The 24,511-nt window shown below is 33.3% G+C and overlaps 2 protein-coding genes across 3 annotated transcripts; one reads left to right on the forward strand and one right to left on the reverse strand.

Moving 5' to 3' along the window:
* Positions 1–4,261: 4,261 nt before the first annotated feature.
* On the forward strand, positions 4,262–6,926 carry LOC105162056 (peroxidase 64). 2 transcript variants are annotated; one of them, XM_088880410.1, is made up of 3 exons: positions 4,262–4,533; positions 4,619–4,815; positions 6,120–6,926. In XM_088880410.1, the coding sequence occupies exons 1-3, from the start codon at positions 4,324–4,326 to the stop codon at positions 6,691–6,693; spliced, it is 981 nt and encodes a 326-aa protein (XP_088736536.1). In that variant the 5' UTR covers positions 4,262–4,323; the 3' UTR covers positions 6,694–6,926. The 2 variants fall into 2 exon arrangements, with proteins under 2 accessions (XP_088736536.1, XP_011078263.1); XM_011079961.3 differs by having other exon boundaries at positions 4,265–4,533; positions 4,619–4,807; positions 6,136–6,926.
* A 1,240-nt stretch (positions 6,927–8,166) lies between these two features.
* STT3A (staurosporin and temperature sensitive 3-like A) lies at positions 8,167–24,182 on the reverse strand. The gene is made up of 23 exons (XM_011079960.3): positions 23,951–24,182; positions 23,672–23,734; positions 22,345–22,400; positions 22,162–22,233; positions 21,859–21,964; positions 21,701–21,751; positions 19,367–19,462; positions 19,143–19,202; positions 18,932–19,045; positions 17,423–17,509; positions 14,823–14,926; positions 14,464–14,559; positions 13,168–13,288; positions 12,978–13,058; positions 12,758–12,889; positions 12,460–12,678; positions 11,762–11,905; positions 10,285–10,471; positions 10,104–10,201; positions 9,399–9,478; positions 9,224–9,311; positions 8,590–8,679; positions 8,167–8,511 (listed from the first exon to the last, which is right to left on the reverse strand). Exons 1-23 carry the CDS (start codon positions 24,065–24,067, stop codon positions 8,449–8,451), a joined length of 2,325 nt encoding a protein of 774 aa, XP_011078262.1. The 5' UTR covers positions 24,068–24,182; the 3' UTR covers positions 8,167–8,448.
* Between the last annotated feature and the right edge of the window lie 329 nt (positions 24,183–24,511).

A 24,511-nucleotide genomic window follows, 5' to 3' on the forward strand; every position in this document is an offset into this window, starting at 1 on the left:
AGACATTCTAATTTGCTTTCTCGTCACTTATTCTAACAATGTCTGCATTTTACCCTAGTGATTTTATAGTATTTCGAAAAAAATTTATTATATAGTACTATGTTTAAATGAATTAGCCAGTTTTTCAACACATGATTATTACTCGCACTTGCATAATTATTAGAGACTATGATATTTGACATAATTACAAATATTTCATTATTATTAAAAAAAATTCAATACTCTTTTCAAATAGAAAATAATTATGTAGTTCTTAACCGATTAGTTAAAAATTTCTACTTCACCCTTAGTGATTACTCTAAAAAAGACAAAAAAAAAAAAATGAGGTTGGGTAAACTTAATATCCATTGCGAATATTAGTTCATAAAAATATTTTCTAAAATTTTTAAAAACATATAAAATTATAGCTCATAATTCAAAAGGGCATTTTGGATAATTTATTGAAAAAAATTGACTAAAACTTAACAGAATGGGCTTGTTATTAAACGGACGTTAAAATCAAAAAAGTATTTATAATTTTTCAAACAATGAGGAGGTATGCGTACTTATGGTAAATTTTAAAAAATGTGGTTATAATTTACCTTAATTATTAATATATGCTTTATGTGGCGATAATATATCACATCATTTCATTAAAAATCAATTAATAGCCATTATTTCGTAAAAGTAAAACTAGCTAGCACCCAAAATATAATAATAGCACTAGCAAACCATCATACCTAATAAAGTGGAAACTTACTAAACAAGCTATAATTATCAACTCAAGTAACGGAATTGATGTTTCTATTTCAACCACTTAATCAAAATGCTTATCCTTGAAACATACCGTATAGCTGACCAACCATGTTTTAGTCTAATTGTTAACATTAAGGTTGAGAGTTTACGAATATATAAGTTTGAGATCATGAATTTGAATTCCATAAAATGTGGAAATATTTATATTACCTTTATCTGAATTATTATAATTTATTTATCGTTATTAGTCATATATATTGATACATGAATTGTAATTAAATTATTATTTAATGTAAATAAATATAATAATTTATTTATTATTATTAATAGTAAAAAGAAATTACTCCATTTATATATTCAGCATCAAATACTTTAGATTCGAGAACAAAACGCCAAACCCAAATATTAGTGCTGAAAAGAGATAATAAATTTTAGGGTAAATTATAACCACCTCTGCTCAAATTTGGTATAATTATGAATACCCCTTCATTGTTTGAAAAATTATAAATACACCCCTAATGTTTGATGAAATTGTAATTTTTGAATGGCGGTATCAAATGATCAACCATTGCATTTTTTTTTTATATAGAAATTTGTAAAAAGAATATGAGGGAGTGGATGAAAAAATTTAAAAATTATAAAAAAAAATCATCTACTAAGTCAATAAAAAGTTAAACAAAATTAAAAAATAAATAAAAATATAATCCTTAGTCCACAAGGGTACTTTGATCAGTTCACCATAAAAAATAAATAGAAACTCAACAGAGACTAACGAAATGAGATAATTGTTAGACGAGCATTAAAACTATAGGGATATTGATAATTTTTTAAAAAACGTATTCATAATTATGTCAACTCTTAAAAGAGTGATTGTAATTTACCCTAATTAAACTTTATGTACTTTTACATTATTGTCTTTAAAAATAACAATACAATAATCATGCTTAGATGACGAACAATGATAAAATATTAGCGTACATATATATCAGTGAATAACTCATTTAGATAATTAATGTGAAAAACTCTGCATGCTGAAATCATCATGATATCGACTTCTCTTTCATTTTTATTTATTTTAATTTCTATAAAAACAGTAATTATACAACTACATCAATATTTCAATAAAATGACCAATCAGATAATATCAATATTTCAATAAAATGAATAATCAGATAATACATGGTCAGTTCGATCAGTAAATTAATATATCAAAAAAAATATAACATAATACAATAAACTTACATAAAATTAAATAAGTACCGACAGACCCGAACCCATAATCTTAACTTATTCAATTAATATCAACCTTAACCATTAAATTAAAACATCATTCATACTTGTATTTTACTTTCATATTGTCGTAAAGATATGAAATAGAGTTATGTAAAAGGTAAAGACTACAACCTCACAACCAAGAGGTCGTGGATTCGAATCCAACAATATGGATATATGGTCCACTTTAGCAGAAGTGTCTTATTTTGTTGTTTTATTGAATATGTTTATTGACTTAGAATATCGACATATTGAATTAGTATTTAATTTTAAATTGGGTTAATTACATTTTGTCATCCGAATTGTGACCGAGTTTATAGTTTGGCATCTAAATTTTTTTTTGTGTCAACTTACCATCTCAACTTTACAAATCCTTGCACTTTGTCATTTATAACTGTTTTTCAACCAAGTTTTTTATCGAAATAACATCACATGCAGTGCACATTTGATATTTAAAGATTATGTGATGTGATTTTTTTCACATATGCACAACATGTGATATTTTTTTAGCAGAAAAATCAATAGAAAGACAATCATATGTGGCAAAGTGTAAATTTCTTGAAGTTGAGATAGTAAGTTGACACAAAAAAAAAAGTTTCAATGGCAAATGTTCGGATGACAAAATGTAATTTACCCTTTTAAATTTTACTGAATTGAATGTATCAAATCTTATAAAAAAAGAAAAGGCAAAAGTACATTTTTTGTTCTGTAACTTTAAGTCATCAACACTTTGTTCCTGTAACTTACTCCATACATTTAGTCCTGATCATCTCATATTTGATTTTTTTTTTGACAAATTTAGTCCTGCATTGATAATTTTGGTCCCCTTTACACTATAATAAATCTCATTTTTTGTTATGACCAAAATTATCAATATATGACTAAATTTTGTCAAAAAATGACCATATGTGATATATTAATGAATAAATTCATTAAAAAGGACTAAATGTATAAATGAAGTAAATTATAGGACCAAAAATACTAATGACCTAAAATTACAAAACCAAAAATATAATTTTTACCAAAAAAAAAAATATGGATCTCAGTAATTTCATTTTTATCATTGTTTTTTATGATAGACATACCATTTAGTAGTTACAAACTCAAAAAATAGAGATAAATTAGGGGACAGGTTTCATGTTTGGGAGTTGATGAACATTATGATTAATGTTTGTTGGAAATAATTATTTATCTATTGCTAAGTTTATATAATTATGCATATTAGCTTAATTAATTACGCTTATGATGAGAATAAAGGAAGATACGTACGTAGCTTTCTATCACTGAAATAATTAAGTACATCATTCTGTGTAAAGCTATTATTAATTAGTGAATAATTACATTTATATATATATATGAAGAATGATAACTATATTAGCAGAGAGCATATAATAAATTAATTGAAAATTGGCATAAGCAATGCATGTGCACAGTACGGGATCCAATGGTATACAAATTCATGCCTTGGAAAAATTTTCTTCCCTAAAGATGTGCAGTAAGTACTGAACGAGGTGGACGAAAAATTTTAAAAAATTATAAAAAGAATTATCCACTTTTATAGTCCATAAAAAATTCATAAAATTATATAAAAAAAAATGGAATAAAATTATAATTTCATAAGGGCATTTTTGTCAATTCACCGCATAAAATAGATGGAAACAAATGAATTGGGCTAATTGTTAGACGACAGTTAAAATTAGAGATTAGTGATAATTTATCTCAAGGTTGTTTATTTCTTCTAGAGAGCCAATCTCAGAGTTGCATGAAAAAATTCAAGCCCCACCAGATGTCTGAATATTAGTCTCACTTTATATCCGTTATTATAATTTATATCATAATTTTTAATTATATTAATGTATTAACTAAATCATATATTACTGGACTTAATTGAGATTATGTAGTCATATAATTACCATATAAAAAGTAGAATACTTATTTAAAACATAATAAATAGAATATATTAGAAATATTCATCAATTTAAACTACAATTACCGACTAGCAAAAGAATCAATCATCTAGTTTTATTTCGTAACTTAGATGAGTGTAGACAGAATAGATGTTTTTAACCATGCATGGGAACAGTCATCATGCAGCTTTGGCCATGTTCATAACAAGCAAATGCAATAAAGTAATAAGTGTGTTTGACATGACATGGATTATTAATAATTCCCATCCAACCATGCTTAGAACACACGACTTCATTTCCAACAAAAGAAATCGCTTTTTTCTCTATATATAGGACCATACATAATTATTTATACACATAAAAAACTCTATCTCAATCAGAAAAAACATACGTACCCACACATAGAGACATGGGCTTGATGCTGCAGGTAGCATTGTTATGCTCATTGACGATCCTCTCATTCAGTTCACTTTCGAGTTCACTGAGTTCGAATTACTACCACAAATCATGTCCCCAAGTTGAGTCCATCGTCGCTAAGGTCGTTAGGGATGCGACGTCGAGAGACAAAACGGTGCCCGCAGCGCTTCTCAGGATGCATTTCCATGATTGTTTTATAAGGGTAATTAGTGAGCATTTCAACAATCTTTTTGTGATTAATTATTATAATGATGATGATTAATTAGTGAATATGTAACGTTGAAAAGGGTTGCGATGGGTCTGTGTTGCTGGAGTCGAGAGGAGGGAACAAAGCAGAAAGGGATGGACCTCCAAACGTTTCTCTGCATGCATTTTATGTGATAGAAAGCGCAAAGAAAGCAGTGGAAGCTGTGTGCCCTGGCATTGTCTCCTGTGCTGATATATTGGCCTTCGCCGCTAGAGATTCTGTCGTCTTGGTTAGCAAGTCATGATCACCTCTTGCATCATGCATATATACTACTATGAGTTTTTTTTTTTGATATTTTACAAAATAGCCAGTTTAATTGTAGAATTTGTGATGGTATAAACTCAACGAAACACACACAAATGGGCGTGCATAATTAAATAAAAATTTTAAAATTAAAGAAATTAAATATTAAAAACAAGAAAGTTATGAGAAGTTAAAGTTGGTGGGACTTGAGAAGAGTGGCCAACTTATCAATTATGAAAGAGGGATAAAAGTTCTTTAAAAAGAATAATGAAATAATGCTATGTACACTCGTATAAAAAAAAACTCTTTTACACTTAGAAATGGTGATTAATGATACCATTATACTAATTTTTTATGAAGATAAAAGTGCCCTTCAACTAATAACATAACTAATCTATTCAACTTTTTCTATTCTTTTATTAACTGATAAATTAATTTTTTTTCCTTCCTACTTTTTCTATAACATATTATACTTTTATTTATAATATATTTTAAAGCGTGAAAAATAATTTATTAAAAGCACACAAAAACGACTTGCCACAACTCCTAGTAAAAAAAAAACACCATGATTAGGGAGGGCACCAAATTGGTATTATCCCTCAATTATAAAATATAGATAACAAATCAACAATATTATTAAAGCATTTTGAGAAAATATATTTATGTATATGTATAAATATAATTTACCCGTGTGATATATATATGAAATGAGCAAATACCCCTGTGAAAAAAATTAGCAAATTATTCTTTATGTTTCAAAAAATAAAGCAAATGACCTCCCTATCAATGGTTTAGATAGGGAAGTAATTTGCTTTTTTTTTTTTTTCAAAACATAGGGGGTAATTTGCTTCTTTTCTCAAAACACTGAGAATAATTACTATTTTATTTTCTATATGAAATTTTACTCATTTATCATATTATAGGGGGTAAAATACATTTTTCCCTTTTTGTATATATAATTCATGCATGTCTTACGAGATCCTTTCTCAATACCAAAAGTTTAGATCAATTGAGGTTTAAGAAAAATAAATAAGATAGCCAACTTACTAAAGAAAAATTACAATTTTAAGTTTTCCAATTTTAGTCATGTTAAGTATAAGAATGGTAATTTTGGTCCTGTTAAAACTATTTTTTGCAATTTGGTTCTACAATTTAAAAAAAATAATTGATAATTTGAGAACATTTCTAGCCGTACGCTCATAAATTGGACCAAAAAGTGCATGTAATGTGCATGGGACACGATAATTTAAGGATTTTCGACTAATTTATGTAAGCACATGGACTTATATATTAAGCAGTGCAATTTGTGGACAGTCTGGAGGACCAACATGGGATGTTCCAAAAGGAAGAAAGGATGGAAGGACATCAAAAGCCAGTGAAACCACACAATTGCCATCTCCCGCTTTCAATATTTCTCAACTTGAGAAAAGCTTTTCTCTGAGAGGGCTCTCAATGGAAGATCTCGTCGCTCTCTCAGGCGGCCACACTCTGGGCTTCTCCCACTGCTCATCCTTCCAGAATCGGATCCACAACTTCAACTCCACCCACGATGTCGACCCCACCCTACGCCCTGCCTTTGCAGCAAGTTTGAAAAGCATTTGCCCCATCAAGAACAAGGCCAAGAATGCTGGCACCACTATGGATCCTTCTTCCACCACCTTTGATAACACCTACTACAAACTTATACTTGAGGGTCAAACCCTGTTTTCTTCTGATCAAGCTTTGCTTACCACTCCCAACACTAAGAGTTTAGTTTATAAGTTTGCGAGCTCGAAAAAAGCTTTCCACACTGCTTTTGCGGAGTCCATGATAAAGATGAGCAGCATTAATGGAGGACAAGAGGTCAGGAAGGATTGTAGGTTTGTAAACTGAATGTAATATATATATATATATATATAGCTTCAATTCATCAGTACTTAGCCCAGCAGTAGGCATGTCGTGATAATACATTGACAACAAGTGTTGGAGAATATGCCTTGTTGTGTTGTTGTGAGTGCAGACCAATTTAAGTACTTAGTGTGCAAGTCTCTCAATTGTAATCTATACTAGTTATTGTGAAATGTTATGCTAGTAAGCTTTTTTTAAGCACCTAGCTCCTTTCATGACTTCCTCTAATTTGGTTTTGGAAACTGTTTTAAACATACTTCCAGTTGAACCAAAGGTAAAAAGTATTTTTGAAGTCCCAAAATTATATCGTTTTTTTAGTCTCAAAATCACAACACATTTTTAGTCTTAAAACCATAATGCACATGATTTTTTTGACTAAATATATGTGATTATAAGTTTTATGAAACTAAAAGCGACACATGTCATAGTTGTCGTACCAAAATAAATTTTACTCTTGTTTTATGGAAGTAAAAAGGTATTTTGCCCTAAATCAAAGAGTCAAACATACTTCTATCATTTCCAAATTGATAATATCAAATTCCAATAAACTTAAGATGTTATCAGTATTTATATATAGGGTAAAATGTAATTTATCCCCCAGTATGAGAGAAATGAGCATTTACCCTCCGTGAAAAATAAAGCAGCAAATTACCCTCGTATAAAATAAAAAATAAAGCAAAATCCCCCCTAACGTGTTTTTTTTATTACACGTGCTTTTTTTATTTATTTTTATTTTTTTAATTTAAAATTTAAAATAACATTTATACCCTTATTTAAAAATCGTTGGATCTTGATTTCAATTTATGTCCAAATTTTAACTAATAGACCAATAGACTAGATTTTATCTCATTCGAATCAATAGCTTAGATTTAATTAAATAATAATTAAAAAATATATATAATTAAATTTGGATATATATACATATAAAAATATATCTAGAAAAAATTATAGATATATGCTTATATAATATATATATATATATATATTCAAATATATCTAAAATATGTATGTATATATATATATATAGAGAGAGAGAGAGAGAAGGGGAGAGACGGCGGCGGGCTAGGGAAGAAGAGGAAGGGGCGCGGGGCTGGGAGGGGGGCATTACTAAAAATTGCAATTTACCCCCTGTCACACTAAAAAATGATGAGGTGAAGCCCTATCTTCATAAACATTACCATAAAGGACATTGATCATGTTAGATATCTTTTAGGCCCAGAAATTGCGCGCTTCGGCCTTGAACTTCAGTTAAATGACGTAATTACACACTTGATATTATTTCTACTGCTGGATTGATTGAGCTAAACCAATAGTCTTATCACTTAGTTTTCGATTTTCGGGAATATCTTAGCAGATGAATTAGTAGAAATTCAGTTTATATAAAGCTGGCCAAAAATGAAAATGGAGGGACTAATTTGTAGGTTATAGCCTACAGAATAAGAAAAGAAATCGCAGTAATTAAAGAGGTCAGACCAAAATGCATTACTATGTGGATGATTGTAAGATGATTCGGGAACAGTTCTAACTGAAACCTAGCCCTTAAAAACAGGGGACTCTGTATGAGATATCTTGTACAGTCTACTGTCACAGCCTAAACAGCAAGTCAAAAATTGTTCAACACTTCTCTGCTACCCGCCTATCAATATCCGGACGTTAAATTAACAACCATAGAGGAGATTGCAAAATCTATAGCGAGCTTTCTTTTTCTATTTCGCTCTTATATAAAAGATCCGAGTCCAGCTAATGCCAAGGATTCTTCTTTCTTGCTCCGCTTCTTCTTGAGATAGATGTCGAGGTAGATTTCTGAGAGGCAGATATATTAGAAGTTTGATAATATGTTCACTACATATTGCAATGGATCAAGTACTGATTCCTACATACCGATTTGGATTTCTTGGTCTTCCCACGGACTCTGTTCCTTGGAGATTTCAATTTGTATATCCGAACCATCCAATGATGAGTGGTGAATACCTTAAGAAAATGCATAGAACATAAGAGCAGTTCCACCAAAACAAATACAAATGAAATAGAGCACTGAAGCTCATGACAAGTCTCTTCTCCAGATCTATCACCATGCAAAAACATAAGATGCACTATCGGGCCTTGTTGACAATGTAAAGATTCGACTATGTGAAATAGTGCAATCATGAGAATGGACATAGGAGGGGCAATACTCCCTTATTCCAACAGATGTTCAATGCGGTCCTAACAGAATGATTGTTCAAGTTTTCAATTTTATATCATGTTACAAATAATTCACTTCTCCACCTAGTCTTCTAAGTCCTTCGCACCATTAGGAATTAAGAGCCGGATATAATCAGATATATTCATCCTGTTGAATCACTTTCATGATGGTCAAATACAGATATAGATGATAGCCATCAACTTGAAGAATCTCGGGGTAAAGCCAAAATTAATTAGCATCAATTGCATGCAGATCAGTAAATTATGAAGTAGATGTAGGATATTAAACAACAGATTGTAAGCAACACAAAAGTTTATAATATCTAGATACCTCCTCAAAGTGGGTAAGTTTGAAATATTTTTTCCCGATTTCGGTGTGCCTCACCCTGTCAAAGCCTCTACCATCTGTCTCCACAAATCTATAAGACAAAGCAAGGCAAATGATGAATTGCCTAAGGAGCAGAAGGAAATAAAAACATCCATACGTATAGCCAATAAAGCCACACCTGTAATACGAGAGTTTGTACATGAGGCAGTTAAGCATCGTTGGAGTTGCTTGAGAATCAATTCGGTATTGACCATCTCTCTGTTAGACACCATGATAGAATTCATTAAACTACTTCATCCAGGTGAAAGTAACTCATATAAAATTCAACAGCTGATGCATTTGCAACGTGTAATAACTAGATCAAAAGTAATAGCACGATGACCACCATATCATATTGAAAACATGTATCCCCTTACTCTCCACAAGAAAAACAAACATATGACACACACACACAGAGAAAACGAGAGAGACAGAGACCAATCAAAGGAAAAGAAACTGTAGAAAAATGTTTCTCAACTAGTCAAGTTCTGAACTCAATTAAAGTTAACCCTTCAAACAAGGACAATCAGGTGCTATTTGACTGAAACAAAACGCGGTTCATGCGAACTGAAAAAATGGATGGTGTATGAAATACATGCACTGTAAATAACTAAATTCATGTATTGAAAGTAGTAGCAGGCACTTTAAATTTAAAAGAAAAAAATGACTATACCCTCATTAGCAAATAGCTGATATTGCTGCATATTGGCATTTTTTTTTACTGGCCTTATAGTAAACAGCAGCATTGGACTGATAAAATCAACCATTGTAGTAACAAACAGAAGACTAATATATAGAAAACAAAGAATTCATTGAAGAATATCAACTCTGCTATAAAACTCACCAAATAATCAGGTTCTTTAATGTGAGGAAATACACCTCCACCTATCCGAACCATCCACAGAAACTTGTTAATGTCATCACTGGGATATCCAACAAGACCTGAAATGAGGTGGCAGATGTGAGGATAATTTTTTCTTTCTTAATTAATAAAACTGTTCCCTGCTTAGTATTGAAGAACCAACCTCCAAAAACAACTAAAACATATTTTACATCTAACGAGTTGAAAATCTCCCAAGCTGCTTTTTCAGGAGAGGACATGGCAGTTCCAACAGTTGCAATATGTGTGTTGTTCCAGGTATTGTTGTCAACAATAACAGTACGGTTAGCCATAGCAGTTGTTTGGTAGCCATAGTCCCACCAAGATGCAACCTGGAAACATCAGCAGCAGCAGGAAGACGAGGATTCTAATCAAAGGCACAGTGTTGGCTTTTAAAAGTTCAGCAGATACAAATGTGTGACATGTGAATTCACTTGAATATACACACATAAGTGTGATATTCTGCACTAAACAACTCTGAGCCGGCACAAAACAAAGTCAAAATCCCACGTAGGCAAGGGAAGCCAATATCCTTAAAGGTTTGACAATATTTGTTAATTCTCTTGTTACCCCCTTCTGGATATGAGTCCCCATAGTACTCATATACATAATAAACCTTACTATTATAAGCTAGAACAACTGAAACATGCATAATGGAGTAGTTTCTGCAACTACATGAGCCATATGTCAAAAATTATACAGTGCATGAGTTTGATAAGCACCCTCCAAGAAATGTAACTTGTACTAACAATGTCGTGGGTGATCGGATAACCAAAGGTCATCTCATCAAGCCTCTTCACCTTGCTTGTGAGGGTATTGAAAATTTTCATTTCTTCTTATGTTTCACATGATCCTTTATAGTAAAATGGTGTCAGGACAAACAAAAGCAGTTATAAAAAAACAAGTGTTCATACTATACCCTCTAAAATCTGTCGGCAACATAAAACAGCTTACAAAATGTTCAATACCCTTGTTTGGCCTGTCATGGGTGCATTATGCACTTAGAAGTCTATTCAAATTGAAACCCATTTAAACATCTGTCATGGGTCGTTCAGGCTATGATAAGAACCACATTCACTGAAGCAGACGAAAAAGTAGCACTTTTTCTAGAATGAGGCTAACCATCAAAGGTAGTGGAAAGAAAGTCAACTTTTGGTATAATATGGAAAAGGGCTTCCCAAAACCAGGTTTTTCTAAGATGTTGCATACAGGTTAGTCGTATCTATTGAATCATCAGCACTTCTTCTTCAACCAGTCAACAATATAACAATTGAGGCAAGAAAACAATGAAAGATGATGGGAATACACTACTGTGTTTTACCATGATATCAAATCTTCCAACTCCAATCTGCTACCACTCTTCAAAAACATGTTAACATTCTACCCATTTATGAATTAACCGGAAATCATCTCCTCATATTTAAAAATAGTAATGGCAATAATAAGAGTGCGTCATGCTTAAAATAATGTTCAACTCCATTATCACCATTAACCAACCACATGTAGTGCAGATAGTAATAATAGTGCAATTGAACATTGGCATAATAAGCAGAAGTGCTAATAATAAGAACAATAATGCACAAAGAGAATGCAGAGAATCAAAGGGCAGAATAAAAACTTACCTTATCATCTACGTCGGTGTTATGGCGCAACCAAGCATATGCCTCTCTGAAGTCATCAAAGACGTGAAGGCCGTCATGAGAACGAGAGGTTAGCACGATGGATGGAGCAGAATAAGCCTCCGCTGCCGCCCAGACACAATGGACCTTCAAAAGGACAGGTCAAAATGCAGAAAGCACAAGAGAGCAACAATGAGATAGGTACCAGCACGGCAATCATAAGACCTAACACCTCATTCATTTCCCGGTCATCAAATGTCTACACTTGAATTTGAAGATTTTACTCGTTCTGGAGTAAACATGCAATCAAACTGTCAAAGCTTTTTGGCGCTGCCAGTGAGCTGCAAAATACTAGACCAGCAGCCAATGGGCCAAAAACTTATGAATGAAAAAACAAAAATTCCATAGTAATCTTAATATGTTGAACAAATCCTATAGTTCCAAGTTCAGTAAACAGAGTTAAGTCAACTTTAAAAATTGCACAAGTATACGAATTCCTTGGATGTTCATAATATTTTTAAGAGACATGAAGTTTATCATGAGCTAAAAAACATCTTGCATCAACTAGTCAACACAATCACATAGGCAATAAATATTCAGCAAAACATAATCCTCTATACCACCATAGGCAAGTTGTTCTTGAGGATATTTTCCAAGTTCATGCAAAAAAAGACATGATCTATCAGCTATTTATCACATACCACGTAAAATGCACCCAGCAACACAAGCAAGAAAATAGCAATCAGGGAAGCCTCCAACGGTAAGACCAGAAGCTTCTTTTCAATCCGGGATACAAGCGGAACTGTTTCTACGTTCTCCTTTTCCTTCTTCTTACTTTTTCTTGAAGATCGTTCCTTCAGTGAGTCCTCACTTTTCTCAGGCTTCACCACCTCATTTTGTGTAACATTGGTATCCCCTGCCTTAAGAAGATCATAAGTTTTAGTCCCCTGGTTTAAATACCTGGTATATTATTATTTGCAGAATTAATAGGATGCTTACATTGACCTGGGGGTCTTTTGTTGCACCAAACAACTGAAATTTAATTGATCTAGTAAAAACATCAAAAGCTTCTGAAAGAGCAATTCCAGACATTATACAAGCTGCTGGAGCAAGTACAAGCATTAGGCGGACCTAGCATATCATCAAACGAAAGTTAACTTGGTGCGGTAGCAGGAAAACAAGAAAAAGTGTGATGCAGATGAGTGCCAAGTATATATACCATAACACCAGAAAAATATACTGATGTAACAATATAAAGGACCGCAAAGGAGCTTGCATCAGAAAGTGGCAAAAAGCATGCCTGCAAATCCAACAAATTGAATATTGTAAAAGAACAGTTGGAGGAATAACAAAATACCTCAGATAATAAAAGAAAATCTAATTCTCAGTTGACAATATTGAGAACTTACAATAATGCCAGCTGGAACCAAAAATGCCAAAACATTAATGTCCATAAAGTATGACGGCCATGTCGGAGGTTGATGTTCACTAACACTTGCAATAATTGGTATATACTTGCTCGCATAAGTTCTGTTCTCAATTCCACGAATGGAAGAAAATAGCAGTGAAAGAGGTGAAAGAGATCAGATGACAAATAGCAGAAATGAGCAAATAATCATCATAGGCACACCAAACATCCCATATATTAAAGGAAATAAACTTGGGGAAAGCAAATTTAAATGTTTGAATAGGTATGTCAAATACATCATAAGAAGAGAACAAGGAGAAACTACAAAATAACTGGACGTTTGTAATAAAAAGTTCTCGAGTTTTTTGCCTCAACATGAAGTTTTACAGTCAATCTGTGGCAACTGGAATCTGAAGATAAAAGATTGTTTAACTTTAGTATAGCCTGTTTGAGTAGGGATCATGAAAGAAATTAATCAGCTTTTATCTCCTTTTAGTTCTAGCAAAATCTGGGACAGGAAGACTGGTGGTAAGGTGTGGACACTGATCCAAGCACGTTTACATTCCTTTAAAGATAAAAAGATGGACGGATAATGTTGGAGCCACATCATAGCTAATAATAGTTGCTAGCATCGACTCATTGATACAAGCAAGCATGCCATCAGCCGAAGAAGATATTTTCTGAAAACTTAGGTAGAGAAGAACTGGATTCTTAACCCACTTATCTCAATTCAACCCAATGGAACAACTAATAATCAAGTAAAATTCACAATAACACTGATGAACAAATCATTCATTAAGTATCGGATGAACTCACACCAGAAGATAATAATATTTAACTCATAAGAGTTGGACAGGTTCAGCAGACAAAACTGGAATGGAACTGTCACGTTTAAGGTCAGAAATTAAAGGTTCAAAAAGCAACAGAATCCTCATACTTATGTTTACAGAACCATCTATTGTACAAAATTTAGTAAACAAAATTAATACAACATAATCTTAATCATAACTAGTTCATTGTGCACTCCATGCATGTGCACATTTTTCATATATATAAAATTTAATCATATGAGATATTGAACTTCTATGATTGTATAAAAATAAAGGAAATATGTTAGAATGACAAATAGGAAACATTTGAATAAACATAGGCAAGAGGAGGAAAAAAGAGGGAGTAAAACTACCCTTTGGACACTAATTAGCCTTTTATAAGTTGTGAGGTGGCATACCAAAAGTACTTTACAGACCAAATATATCCATCCCTGTTTAATTATGAATTTCATAGATGATTAACTTACGGATCGAGCAGGCTTAGACTTCGTCCACTCCATCCTTTGGTTGGGCTGGAAGCTACCAATGCTATTAGTACTGCTAAAACAGCACCGCAAACTATCCTGAATAATGGCAAGAAATAATAAGTGAAAAGAGGACATTTTATGTCGACTGTCCATTATTTTAACAATATTTTCACATAGAAACTGCCTCTTATACTTTGAGTCCAAGAAGTACTACTTAAATACAAGAGGAATTTACTATAACATAATGAAAATACAAGAATATACAACTACAATCGAGGTTAACCACGTGATTCTTTATTTTCTTCCTTGTCCAGTAGTACCTTAATGATTAAGGAAGATCAGAGAAGAGAGAAGCTTACAGCCCAACTGACACAACAAGAGTAACTGCTACTTTGAACATTTGAGGAGTGAGAATTCCTTTGATATAATAAACAAGAGCCACCACATGTATAATAATAAAGACCTGAGCACAATCATCCAAAAAGCCAGTGTCTTAATAAACTGAGAATATCCAGTGTCATTTCTTACATAAAACAAGTAACAAAACAAGGAACCACATGAAACATATATACATAGTGCAAGAAAGTTAGAATTTGATTCCTCAGCACCCAACATTATTCTTGTAGCCCTATTCACAACAAAAGTTGCCCTGTAAATCAAAGAGGGAAAATCTTGCCACGTTATTATATGCATTAAGCTATAGTCAGGATAGTTTAACTTCAAAAGATACAAGATTGTCTTTTCGACAAAAGAACCAAAAAGGAGAGTTTATGCATCCAAGTCAAAATGACATCACACATTCTCGTATCACAAATAGGGTAACTCGTCAGCAAACAACTTACAGTTCAATTAAAAAGGTACCCCATTGAGGAGGAATACAAAGGGATCTCATAATCTGGTGGTGAGTTACCGGAACCTGGGGCCATGTTAGTATTTATACAGGAGACATCATTATATCAAAGAATTTACAATTCTTATTGGTGAATACCCTGATTGATCTAAGAGTTCGCAAATTTATTCTAGATAGAAAACAAGGAAATCTAAAATCTAAAAGCATCAATTACTGATCATCATAGCAAGTTACTGGACTTTGGGGTATTTTGGCAGTTTTTTCAAGCAGGGGTTAGTCATTCAAAGTAACCAGTAGGTTTAAGAATTATTTTTCCATGCTCAGATTCTAATGCTCAGAGTTACTCCATGTCATGAGATGGCCATGAATTAATTATAAAACAAACCTCATTGAGGAAGGTTTCCTTGATCTTAGCATTTTCATGTTATTTTCCAAGTAGAATTAGGTTTAAGGAAGCATATGAGCACATTGTAACTTCTCAGCTTAGAATATTCTAAAGAAGAGTTCAACTCTTGCAGTTTTGTAACAAGAAATTCCATTAAACTTCTTCAAAGTCCAAGAGATTCTAAGCTTTATTTCACTGGGGAAATTCTAATAGTTACATCTTTCCCAATGTTTTTTTATTTATATCCTGTTCTTGACTTTATAATGTTTCAAGGAATATGTAATTTTTCTGCACAACGATTACATTTAAGCATCATCCTGCGACATGCCCTGCCTTGGAAAAATATGCATAAAATTTTATAGGGAACATAGACGCCCTCTGGTTTGGATTCTTTGGAAAGTTATATCTAGTACCTGTGAATTTTGTTTTAGATCCCTCCGTCATCCCTCCATTAGTTAAAATCCATATTTAGCTCAGATTGACTTATTATTGACTTATTACTGACTCATTGATTTACTTATTACACGTCAAACAATTTTTTTATAACCAACTACTATAATACATCTTCACATGCATTCATGTTAGGAGTATATATACACGCTTATACAGATTGTTTGGCCATAAAACATTTGTTTGACCTAAGTCAATTGAAGGGTAAATATGAATTTTCACTTAACTTTTTGCTAGTATCAGCAAATTCATGGATTTTGGACCAACGGAAGTATCTATCTTGTGGATGGAAACAAATGCCACTAAATATGATTTCTCAAACCACAGGCATCCACATATAATTACACTAGACCTCAAGGGAGAGTGGTATGATTATCCCATATTTATATTGCCACCAAGATTCTCATTTTGATTGACAGCATAGGTTATATCAATATTGTTATATGAAACCTATACCTAAAGGAGAGGTTCAATGGTTAAAGTTAGGCTTTAAATGGGAGATTGCAATACTTGATACCCTTTCTTCTTCAGTGCAGCTTACCCTGACCCTCGCTAATAGAGCTAAAACTAGATTACTCAAACTAATGAATGGATTGAAGCCCAATTCTTTCAAATAACATAAGAAACCAAAACGTTCCACACCAATAGTTTTCCAATACCAAACCTTTGAATCTCAACACTCCGAATCAAAGATATACATTGAAGTTATTAGTTAACATCTAGACATCTGTTGCCCTTACTAAAGCTATTCACTTCTTACAAAAATCACGCTAATCTGTCTCTTTCAGTTTTTAAGAACCATAATCCATAAATGACACAAAAACTAACAATAATAATAAAAAACTAAAAAAAAAATCCGAAGTCATTGAGTTTATCAGAAAATATAATTAGTAGTTACTGTTGAAATGCAACTGCAGCACATATTATGTTTACCTCCTCCGTTTTAGGAATTAGCATCTTTAACAACAATAAAATAAGATGAGCTTGGAGTTTAAATGATATTTCAGATGCAAATCAAACTACAAAAGGAGGTAATAAATATGGAACAAGTACTGTAGTAGTTTACTAATACTTAAATTGGCCCCCTTCAAATAGGTACTCGAAAAGCAAATCGAAGCAGGTTAAATATTTGTTTCTGCGAACCATTTTCCAGCAAAGCCAATATGCAAATTCATACGTGTAAACATAAAAGTGCATCAAGGAAAGAATTATAGCCAACACGAGAAAAATAGTAAATTAGAAAAGTGAAAATACAGTATTAGTATTCAACTTACTAGAAATGATGCAAAATGCTCGGACGTCATGACAGCATTAAAACCCACAACAGGTACCAAAGATGCTAACAATGTTCCCAAGACAACCTGCATTCAAACAGTCAAGTTATTTAGTGTGGACACATAGATCAATCTAGGCAAGACAATACGATATATATATCTCAACTCTCAAAAAGAGTAGTCAGACAAATTCACCAACTTTCTAGTAAATCAAATTTTGTTAAGAAAAGCAAAAGGTGAAAAATAATTGATATTGCGTGAACAGGTTAATCAAAAGTAAAATATTCGTGCAATATTAGGAAAGGGTGACGATCTGATCATTTCACCAACATATGGAAAGATTGTGTATTTACCAAGGATGATTAGCACCAATCACAACCTCTAATCATCAATCCCAGACCTTACATTGCGGCCACTATGTACCAAAAGTTGTTTCCCCAGCAACTTTAGGAAAGAGCCCAATGCTTCCCAAGTTAGAAGGGACATTTTCAGGGTAAAAAACAAAAAAGAAAAAAAAAGAATGAGTGCTTCAAGTTTACTTATGCAACCAACATAGTATTGTGAATGCCATTTATCGTGCAGATTTGTTACAAGTAGTGCTTTCTTTCATATCCCAAAAGCTTTAACACCCTCAACCTATTATGCTTGTGAGGATATACAGGTAATATTAGAAAAGAAGTATACCAGGATTTCACCTACAGTGGGATACTTCCATAATTGATTGAAAAATGGGATACACCAAAAACGTTTGACAAATAATTTAATTCTTTCAGATTCAGAACAAGCTGATTTTATGTTCCGTACCTATATCTTTTACATGTGAATTGAGATTTTCACTCAGTGAAACTTTGTGGCTCAACTGATTAAATAGTTCTTATTATATAGCCATAGGACCAATTACATCGGCGCAATTAAAAAAGGACCCAAGAACTCATTTAGCAAAAACATTAACAATCACTTGTTTAACTGTGGCAAAAGCTGGTTTCGATATCCAAATGCAAATCATCAAAACTCGTACACCTTCCAATGTCTGAAGCTGGCATCCACAGACACCACAGAAGATTGTGAAATTTTCTTCTCTTTTAGAGACCGACTCAACTATACCCGTATCTCATTCACTGAATGGAAGGAACGCGTGACAGCCTGGTGAAAGAGGAGTCCTTACAAAGGTGGTGGGCTATAACACTTTCTTTATACTAAGCTTAGAACTCCATAAACCACCAAACAAAGCACCAACCACCTCAGCCATAAACAACGGAAAAGGGAAGAATATTGTTCAGTCCAGAAAGCAAAAGAAGAATAGAACCCCTCAAGAGTTCTCCAGTGGTTACTTTGTATGTTAATCTTGTCCCAAACTTTTTTACATTCTTCAACCACCATAACTAATCTCATGATTATCATTATTAAGTTCCCTATTCTCATAGCTGTAAAATCATCAGCCTTCAAGCTGAAGCAAATGCACAAATTCCACAGAATATCATTATGGTTATTGTCGACTAAGTTACTTACAAGTGGAGCATAAGCAATGTAGAGGCGTGAAGAATAGCGACCAGTTACAATGCATAGCAGCACATGCATCGGAATAAGATTTATGATAAAGGTGTACCCTCCCCAAGAGCAAACCTGAAAAGATATATGAATATTCCGTCATGCTAGAAAACAGTAGGAGCATGGGTTCAGATAAAAAGAGGGCAGTAAACACAGCAGCAGGAAAACCTACCATGTAGAAGTATGCTATTGCATTTAGAGTAGCATAAAAAAGGGATCCTGTGTTCAATGTCTGCAGTCAATGGAGCTATTAGTGATTTAATTATAACAAAACTTCAAGTCCATGAAAAATATATGAATCAGGGAATCTATGTTTATGAAGGAAATTCACTAGTTATCATAAAAACAGTAATACAGCATACCAAGTGATTAAGCAGCAAAAAAATAATCTCTAACCTTTATATAGAGATAGAAAGTGAAGATCAAAGCAAAAATAGCCACTGCTTCATTGTCATAACTTCCAGCAACAGATCGAGAAATATATGACGGAACCTGTGCAATAAGAAAAGTAGAAGTACGTTCAAATTACTATATGAATTGAACAATCTGACACAAAGTACAGCATCTAAATCCACAGATAGATCATCCTGTACTCTTAACAGCAGCATACTTATAGTAGAGTAAATCCATGCAGTTAAACATGAAACTTTCAGTTGTATGCTGCTTTAGGAAATCAGCCTTACCTTGTACTCTAATTGAACCACTGTTTTCTTTCTTTCTTTTTCATTTTTTTTCTTTTTTTTCTTTTTCCAGGAACAACGAACAATTTATTGATCAGGAAAATAAGTTAAAATTCAATCTAGATTTAGAAGCAGGAACAGTTTCCTCCAAAAATGAAGCATTCAATTAGATATATCCAAGAGATACCTAAAACAACTATGCTTCCCGTGATGATAAAGTAACTTGCTTGATAGCCTAATAAGTGGGATCCAAGATATGTCTCCATAGGTGGGTACAAAATATCTCTGCTAGTTGTGGTGTAGTCTGGGCATCAGAATGTTGGTTCACCACTGTAGAAAGACCGATTAGTTCATGGAATGCTACCTCAACAAAATCCATTACATTAAAACCATCCAGGTGTCCTTTGTGCTACTTGTAATTATCTAAGTATCTTATACTAGCACCAAATACAGAAATTTGCAAAAGTCACAGTTAGCTATTTAAGAACAGTTCTGGCCATGACGCTCGTGACTTGCACATTGGAACTCAAGTCTGATCTTCCATAAAAGCTAAAACGCTAGTCCAAAAGTAAAGGCCATTTTTCAGCCAAACCACCTCATGAAGGAAACTTTTCAGGCACGGAGAAGCTAAAATTGCACTACAGCTGGATAGCAAAGTCGAAGGGCCTATATCCAACCAGGATACAATATGAATTCAATTATTGCTTGAACACAGCCCTACTGTGAAGGTGACACCATAAGCACAGAGAGTGGTAAAAACTCAAGATCTTACGCACCCTTGAATTGAAATAGAATTGACTTTTTCCTCAATTAATTGCCTAAATGTCAAAATATTGACATCCTTTGATCTGAATCTTTTTTCACATGGACAGACTCTACTCATCCAATTCTCAGCTCCTCTTCGAAGAATATATCCATACATTTGTTGCCAGAAAAGCAAAAATTATTCTGAGTAAAACTCAAATCAACTTCAGGATCCATGGCACTTAGAAATTGAATCACTAATTATCTCTCTTGTCGTAGAGCAAAATAATATTTACACTCTCACATGAACTACCTTTCACAATGCCTGACTTACTTCCTAATAATGGAAGGTCCATTTACCATAATTTACCGGTTAATTACAAGCTTGATACATTGTAGGATGCAATTTTTAAAGAAGCAATACATGAGTTATATAGTTAAGAACAGAACTATCCAAAAGGAAAACAAGGAATAGCTTTTTCGTAACACATTTAAAATTTTCTGGAACATTTTCCACTCCCCCATCTGTGGATGCTAATTCAACTACTTTAACCTCATTAAGTTAAGCATCAACTTCATCAACTACATGACTGCAACTGCTTCAAACTAAAGCGATAAAGTAATAATAATTTTTTTAACACACTGTTAAGGGTTTCCGCTGTTCTGGCATCTGCAATGTTGGTCATTTCTTTGGCAATTACGACACTGTTGATAATTTTTATCTCCCCAATTTTACAAATGCCAATAGGTCTCCCAACATTTCCACCAATCAATGCTTGTGCACCATACAGATCAGCACATGTTAGTTTTCAGCTGTTCAACAATTATAAATTATTTCATTGTAAGGGCATCTGAATGTTTCCCAACTCATATATTTTACAAAACACCTAAGTTTTTTCATAGAGTTAATTAATTTCTGAGACATATCAGCCAAAAAGTACTGTTAGTGTTAGCATGAATCGTGATTTCCAGTATTATGAAGGGAATTTGCCTCTTGTGGATATTAGAAAACCTAAAACCACAAAAGAAATTAAAATCAGGAACTCATTCAACAATCAAAGGAAAAAACTCTATATGAGATAGATGTAACAAGAGCAAAGCTTTGGAACATTGGATGGACAGCCATATGTCTAGTGTCTAGAATCAAATATGTCTTTTCATTGTTCATGTGGTAGCAATGAGAAATAACGAAAGATTAGTAAGTGATACATATAGACTCATTGCACAACAGGAAATGCAAGCTGTCATTCAGATTCAGACTCTAAAAATGCTAACAGCTGAATAATGATGTATTAAAATAAAGTACCATGGCCAGAAGAGCTGCAGCAGTCAACCCAGCACCAGCACCTTTGACTTCCTACAAAGCAGACATAACAGATAAACTTCTCCACAAAGAACCCACATGTAGAACCATTAACTTGGAGGATAAGGTAGAAAAGAGCCCATAGATTAATCAAGCAGAACCTTTGTCAGAAGATATGTTGCCCAAGAAGCAAAAGCTGAAAAAATAGGAGCCGTAAACACACAAACAGTTTCCACGGACAGAGGAATATTTAAGAAGTTCAATATCCTGCCAATAAATTTCAAAAAGGACAAATCAATTATGGCTACAGGGCTAAAAACCAAGAGAAAAGGGAGGTTATTTATTCTCACTTTGGTCAAAATCCTGAACCATATAATTATTAGTTTTATAATCTGATTTTTATCAAAAAGCTTCTCCCATGGATATACTGTCATTTGAAAACAACAATAATCTATAGCCCTCACCTCCATAAAGTACCCGCAGTCAGCGTAAGTCCAGGGTAAACTGTTCCACCAATCACACGTCCAAGTGGGTACCTTTGGAACAGTATAGAATTAGCTCAATTTGATGCTAATACAATGGAAATAAAGTAGCAAGCTTTTTTTCTGAGAAAACACAAATTGAATGCTGGTTATAACAGAGTTTACCATGTGCGGTCATCAAACCAATTCCAAAAGTCATATACTCCACTTTTTGTAAGATACTGCAATCAACAGAACTTATGTCACCTTCCTTGTTCAGTTTATACAGATTTCCACAAGCAAAGAATCATATAGAATAGTATTATTTCACATACAGACAAACGAAACAAGAGAAAATGAATAAAGAATATGGTGACTCATTTCTGCAATGAAAAGTTTAACAAATAATTAAGCAGGCAGGGCATGCCATAGTTCTTGTGTATGACCATATCCATATTATTGCCAAGCCCTTCTGTGGAAGAGTCAGGGTCACGCAGACTGCTCACAACTCTTTGCAAAACCCAAAAACCTCTTCTTTGTCTTTTTTATATTGCTCGCATATCAAACTGACTTCCTTCAGAGTTGACTCCTCTAACGACATGTTTAAGCATATAATATTTCAAAGTCCACTAGCCTACAGTTTTAAACTTGTTTTCTCTATCTTGATTAGATGGACATCCCTCAGAATTTATACTAATTGAAATAATATCATTCTAGAGCTGGTATCCATCCCTCAGAATTATACTAATTGGAATGATATCATTCTAGAACTGGTATCCATCCCTCAGAATTATACTAATTGGAATCATATCATTCTAGAACTGGTATCCATCCCTCAGAATTTATACTAATTGGAATCATATCATTCAAGAATTGGTATTCAAATGTGAAATTCATGACATATTAAGAAACACATTCCATTCTCCAAGTTCAAGCACCATTCTGGGTAGAGTTCAGTATACATACCTGGGCGATGGATCCAACTTATAGAATATAATAAAACAAAACAAATCTATATAGGAGCACCTATGCTATTTCTCCCACCAAGTTAGACCAGGATTACCATTAGATGCATCTTATTATGGTCACGAACATATTGTTCATAAAGATTTGAAGAACCAAACTCAACAATCAATGTACTTAACTGCATTTGTATTCTGATCAATCTGTTGAAAGTTCAGAATAGAAGAACCTCCGCTAAATATAGTCTTTCCGAATGATACACATTACAGGGTCAAGTATTCGCATGTGAACTCCATTGAGAATAACAAACTCTTCAATTTGGAACTCTTATTAGAATCTTAACAATTATAGAAACATAAATCCATTCCAACTCGTTAGCTTCAGCAACAATATCTCCTGGGATCGCTCCTTCTCATAATGTAACTAAATATAAAGAAATTATCATCAAGCTGAAAACATTGAAAATAACATTCACTTTCTAGCGGGATATTATCATGAAGACTCAGAAACTAGCATCTTTATAAATCCAGTAAACAAAAACCCGACAAACCTGCGTCACTCTATAATTGAAGTAAGGATCGAATTCATGAATTACACTCTCGTACTTAATCACCTGTACAGCATAAAAGTCAACAAACGAAAATAAAAACAATTAGATATATATCTCAACGCTCCTATTCAAAATCCAAACAAAAAATTCAAACAACTACTGAGATGCCTCTTTAACCTGACATATCTTACATTTAACGGCTCGATCGAGTATAGATGTACAAATGTAGACAATTAAACATAAGGGAATGCACGCAAACGAAGAGAGAAGAGGATTTACGGAAAAGAGACGGATCGAGAAAGCGAGAACACCGATGAGTAAAAGAACGAAGAAGGAGAGCACATTCCCGAATGCGTGGCGAAGAGTATCCGGTTGTGGGGTCTCAGGCGCCGCCATCGACCGCCGTGGTTCAAGCTCTCTTATTCTGTAGGAAATTTGAGAATTTCGCGCATAAACACACGCAGTGAGTGTGAGAATGGGACTGGAGGGGAGGGGTTTTGTAGCAGGAGTAGACTTCAGGACAAGACTTTACGTTAGGCAGGCCGATTATTATTGTGGAAAGACAAATCTGACCTTTTCGAAAATGCTATATTGATTTTGCTCAACGCTGGTTGGAGGATGCAAAACGATAGCCAAGTGGTGCATCATGATTTGTCCATGGTTGTTGGCAGGGGCTTTGCGGGTTTAACTGAGAACATCTTAATAAAACGGGTAAATTATAAGGTTTGATATAATTTTGAATATTTTTATTATTTAAAAAATTATTTTTTTTATTTTACTAATTATCTAATAATAATATAAAAAAAATCATTTATTTTTATGATAAACTGATCGAAATGC

Source organism: Sesamum indicum, linkage group LG5 (genome assembly GCF_026168435.1).
Source record: "Sesamum indicum cultivar Baizhima isolate 11 linkage group LG5, ASM2616843v1, whole genome shotgun sequence".
Classification (NCBI taxonomy): domain Eukaryota; kingdom Viridiplantae; phylum Streptophyta; class Magnoliopsida; order Lamiales; family Pedaliaceae; genus Sesamum; species Sesamum indicum.